The 5,635-nt window shown below is 33.2% G+C and overlaps 1 protein-coding gene across 1 annotated transcript; it reads left to right on the top strand.

The window, feature by feature from the left end:
* Nucleotides 1-1,529: 1,529 nt before the first annotated feature.
* LOC108332189 (UDP-URONIC ACID TRANSPORTER 1) lies at nucleotides 1,530-4,922 on the top strand. The gene is made up of 5 exons (XM_017567370.2): nucleotides 1,530-1,955; nucleotides 2,098-2,577; nucleotides 3,348-3,451; nucleotides 4,268-4,496; nucleotides 4,605-4,922. The coding sequence occupies exons 1-5, from the start codon at nucleotides 1,875-1,877 to the stop codon at nucleotides 4,749-4,751; spliced, it is 1,041 nt and encodes a 346-aa protein (XP_017422859.2). The 5' UTR covers nucleotides 1,530-1,874; the 3' UTR covers nucleotides 4,752-4,922.
* The last annotated feature ends 713 nt before the right edge of the window (nucleotides 4,923-5,635 follow it).

The raw sequence follows: 5,635 nt of genomic DNA on the forward strand, positions 1-5,635 counted from the left end.
TGATAAAGAGAAGAGATTGGGGAAAGATTTTGCCCTAACAACCCTAATCTAGGTTTGTTTCTGAAGGAGAAGAGTGTGCGAAGGCAAAGGAAAGTGAAAGAAACACTGCCGCGAGCTTCATCAAGCCAACCCAAATATGATGCATGAAAAAAAAAGGAAACCCCAATGGGAAAAGGGAATTAAATTTAGGGTTTCCTCCTAACATATTCAATTAGGATAAAAAAAATAAATTATTTAAAGAAATCCTAAATGCTACTGCTAAATTATATAAATCCCTTTCTCGCTCTCTTTCTCCATAATTGTAAAGAAACTAAAATAAAATAAAAAAACAATCAGTGACATGCTAAATTATTTTTGTACAATATTAAAATTAATTTTAATAATTAATGTTAATTTCTATTCTTTATAAACTCATTTTATAATTAAATATAACATTAACAAATATAATTTTATATTACATTAATATCTAGGGACATTTTGCAATCTTAAATTTCTATCCATTAAACAAATTTCTTTATTTGTCAATCAATCAAATCTTACACTAATAAACTTTACTTCCAATACTTCCAAATCCATTCTCAATTACCTCCAAATCCACTAAAAAAACAACAAAAAATTTTTCCTCAATTCCTCTCAAATTTATTCAATCACTTTTCCGCAAATCATCTCCCACAAATCACTCATGTGAACAAAGCAATAGTGTTTACATTTATTTTTTAATTCTGTCTTTTAAATAAAAATCTTTTAACATTAAATTAACTATTTTATTAATTTTTTTAAATAATTTATTTTTAATTTTGTTATCTTTTTACAAACTTAACTATTTTTAATTATAAAACTATATATAAAATAAATAAAAATTATTTATAATAAAATCATAGAAAATATTTATATTTAATTTTATAATAATAATTTTGTTACTTTTAATATTATAAAAGAAGTGTGTACTCGCATAAATATAAATAATAGGGTAACATTTAGTTGATGAATACTTAAAAGCTATTGAGTAATATTTTCTCAAAAGGAAAGTTAACAAAATTTTTGCAAAAGAATAAAAAAAAGTGAGTTAAATGTCATATATTTTAATATAAGAACGGAAAATAGTCACATCTTTAAAAAGGAAATATATGAATTTGAATAAAGAAAAAAAAAAGAATTTGATATACGGATAGCTTTTTATGAAAATCCCTTAGCATGAGTGTCGGTGGCAGATGGAAGAGTTTGCGTTTGGAACACAAATGAAAGAAAGATCACATCATACGACACTGTCAGATCTTTGTCGTTTTATTCCCAACGTGTCGTTTGTCACCGCTTCTCGCATTCGCATCTCAATTTTTATTTTTTCATATTAGGGTTGTGTTTCAATTTTGTCACTCATATTATTCCAAGAGATAAAAAAAAAAGCTTACTTTTCCTACGATTGCATTGACTTTTATTAAATTTAGTTGAAATTTGCAACAAATTTAAAAGCTAATGAAGGCACCGGAGTTGATTAGAAAATATCTTAAATTTGTGTAAAGATTTTTGTTGGATGGTATTCTGTTAGTTTTTAAAATGTGAGCAGAATGATCGGTTAAGAGAGAGTGTTGATAGCCCTTGATGCATGAGATTGTTGAGTGGTTCCTTGAAAATGTCAAACAAAAACCTTTCTATAAATGGTCCTTCCCCTCTAATTTGGAACAACACCATTGCAAATAACATTACCAAAATCCCACTCAATTCTATTCCACAAGCTTTCAACCAACGTTCACGATCGCCAATGCTGAATGCGATGGCCGAGAACATCTAAAATTTAAGACCCCATTGTCGTTGTTAACAAAATAAAAGCAGGGTTTGTGACCCATCCACAGGAAACGTACCAACAAAAAGTTTCAATGAGCACACATGGTTCTTACAGCATGAGATCCAAAGCCTCCTTTGAAAATGAAGCCAAGGCCACGGTGAAAGAAAGTGGGGTAAGTCGATAAATAAAGAAAAGCACAAAAAGAGATTAAAAATAATAAAAAAAGTACATTTTTTTTTGTAATTATTGTTGTTTTGAGTATCGAGAATGTAATGATGAAAGGTTGTTGATATTGTGAAAAATTGGAAATCCAGGGAGGAGGGAGTGGAGGGAAGAGCGGGAAGACAATGTCCTCCAACAGCAAGGAGAATCTGTTCATATGTTTTCTGGTGACACTTTGGTACTCTTCAAACATTGGTGTGATCCTTCTCAACAAGTACCTGCTTTCAAACTATGGGTTCAAGTTCCCCATCTTCCTCACAATGTGCCACATGTCAGCCTGTGCTGTTTTCAGCTATATCTCCATTGTGTTCTTCAAGGTGGTGCCTCAGCAGATGATCAAATCGAGGTCCCAGTTCATGAAGATTGCAACTTTGAGTCTTGTCTTCTGTGCCTCTGTGGTGGGTGGCAACATATCCCTCAGGTACCTCGCCGTGTCCTTCAACCAGGCGGTCGGGGCAACCACACCCTTTTTCACTGCTGTCTTTGCCTATTTGGCTACCCTTAAGAGAGAGGCTTGGGTTACGTATGCTGCCCTTGTTCCTGTTGTTGCTGGGGTTGTCATTGCAAGTGGGGTATGCTCGGTTCTCCCTAATCTCAGTCATTTCGTGTATTTTAATGTTGTGACTAATCATGGGCGTGTGTTTCCTTTTGAGATTGGGATAGGGGCCTTGATTACTGATTTGTGAAGGGTGTTTGTGTAACTATGGAGACATTTCAATACTGTATCATGTTTCATGTGCCACTCCAGATCTGAAGTGATGTTGGGCAGATTGGGTTGTGATTGTTTGTGCGATTTAGTTGGTCTGTGATTGTTTGAAAATTACAAGGAAATTATTTGTCATGAATTGCCACCGGAGAAGTTAATGAGATCTCAACTTTTCAAGAACTGCAAATCAATGACAAGGGGAGGGCTCTTCTTTTCCTTTTCCTGTTTTTTCTCTCACATGAAATAGATGGTGAAATTTCAGGACACTGGGTCAATGGTGCTTCTTGACATTATTCTCTGTTATGCTTTTCTTTCTTCTTTTTGGATCTGCACGGTTATAGTTTATCAGCTTATATCAGATAGCTATATTTTTTTTTTCATTTAATCAGGTTATATATACGATTACGATATCTCCCTGAAGCTTGTCATGAATTAGGCTCTTTTTAGTTATCTGCTTCTCAATTGTAGTGGCATTCAGTGTATTGCATGCGCACCCAATATAATTTGTTAATTTGATGAATGGCTGGCTAGTAATAGTAGTTCCCTTGGATCTGCGTGGTGCATATTTTCCTTTCTGTGTTCCGTGTTTATTCATTTTGCCTCTATGGAGCTTCAAGATTTTCTTGGTGATTACAGGGTGAGCCAGGGTTTCACTTATTTGGATTCGTTATGTGCCTAAGTGCTACCGCTGCAAGAGCTTTCAAGTCTGTCCTTCAGGGCCTTTTACTTTCTTCTGAAGGGTAAAATATTCTACACCATAGCTAGTATTTCCGACTGTCTCTTTTTCATCTAACTTCAACAGCTATCCAGCTGAAAATTATATCTAAGATTACTGAAATCTGCAACAATATGGTCCCCTTCACCTTGCTTATTTGAAACCGTGATTTTTGCATTTGTAAGGAGCTAGCTGTCTAAACTTACTTTTCTTGGAAAACAACCATTGAAGGATGTATTTAGGAAGTTTTTACCTTACTGTGTATGATGCCATGACTCATAATTCATACAACATCTTAGTTTTTTTTAATAAAATACTGGAAAGTGTAATTGGTGTTGTCATTGATAAACATATTAGATTTGGTAAAACAAGGGCCTGTTTACCAACTTGTGTAATTAAGCATGTTTGGACTTGTTTGGATACCAGTTAGAAGTGCTGTTGTGAGCTTTTCTATTGGAAGTATAGAGCATTTTCTGGTAAAGAAGGTCTTCTAACTCTGTTTCAAAACAGACTCTCATATATCATTGTTACTTGATGAATGAAAAACTCGCTGGTAGAACAATGCCACCTGCCTGAGAAGCGTGCATTTCTTTTCTCTCTCTTTTTATTCCTCTCCACTGCTATTATGCAATTGAAAACGAACAATAGAACTCCTAATACCCTGATATTTCTTTTGCAATAATTGGTGGCAACTTTTATGTTTCTCCAAGATGATAATATCAGTATGACAATGAGCAGAAGTTGTGATTCCTCTTGGACTTAGTTAACGAGAACTGGATAAGTCTTTTTCTTAGCTGGTACCAATGGTTATAATAATGTTTCTTATACTTCAACTTAACAGGGAAAAGTTGAACTCGATGAATTTGCTCCTGTACATGTCTCCAATCGCAATCCTAGTTTTGTTACCTGCAGCTCTTATCATGGAACCCAATGTGGTAGATGTCACACTGACGCTTACAAAGGACCATAAATCTATGTGGCTTCTTCTTTTTCTTAACTCTACCACAGCATATGCAGCAAACTTAACAAACTTCTTGGTGACTAAACATACTAGTGCTCTCACACTCCAGGTTTGCCTCTTTGTCACTACTACAAATTGTGAAACATGTTTAGTTAAAAGCTAAAAGAATAAGATCCAAGTTATTTTAACCATTAAAACCATCAATGATGTTAAGCAGGTGTTAGGCAATGCAAAAGGTGCAGTGGCTGTTGTAATCTCCATACTTCTATTCAGAAACCCTGTGACTATTGTGGGCATGGGTGGATACACAATTACTGTGATGGGAGTAGCTGCATATGGGGAAACAAAAAGGAGGTTTAGATGAAACATGGCACAGCATTCACCACATTGTCTTATTCGTGTATTTTATTGTAGTTATTTATGATATGAACAATATTCCTTGTAACGTGAGTAGGGGTAGAAGGAAGTGATTTCATACTCATGCTGTTGTATCTACCACATAAATATTATCTATCACTCGTAAATTTTCTCCCAACTCAACGTCCCATTTTATAATAATAATAATTGAAACACATAAACAGCTCTATAAAGTAGTCGTTTCAAAAATAACAAGTAATTCTTAAAACTTTAATGATAAATCTGCTGCCATCTAATTACGATACGAATAATTAATCAAATGCATACATACTATTGATTAGCCTAATTGATACAAGTCCACTTCTAAACTGTTTAATCGAATTTCTAATTTCGGATATCTGTGAAGCGCAGAGGTATATATATTAGTAATAACAAGTTACATTATTAATTGAATGTCTCAATAGTAATACTAATAAGAGTTATAGTAATAATAATAATAATATAAATATTAAAAGAAATAATACTAGTATATTATTGATGTCTTTCTAAGTAAGTTTTCAAGAAAGTGTACATTCTTGATTGTGTTTTATAGTGTATGTGAAATGTGTATGTTACTTTAACTTTTAAGAATAGTGGAAAAAATTAATTCATATTATTTATATTGAAACTAACTGTAAATTCAAATATAATAAAGTTAATAGTGATATTTTGATCCATATGTTCTCTTACTTCATTTTAAGCTACTGATGTGGCAGCTAACGTGGCTTTTATTATTATTTTTTTTGCTTTTACTTTCTTTGCTTAGCCATGTGGGTGTGAGTAAGGATTTGGAAACCTTCTATTTCATTTGAAAAAACAAAATAGAACTTAACTTCTCTCCTTTTTAGTTGT

The sequence above is a fragment of the Vigna angularis genome, chromosome 2 (assembly GCF_016808095.1).
Source record: "Vigna angularis cultivar LongXiaoDou No.4 chromosome 2, ASM1680809v1, whole genome shotgun sequence".
In the NCBI taxonomy this organism is placed as follows: domain Eukaryota; kingdom Viridiplantae; phylum Streptophyta; class Magnoliopsida; order Fabales; family Fabaceae; genus Vigna; species Vigna angularis.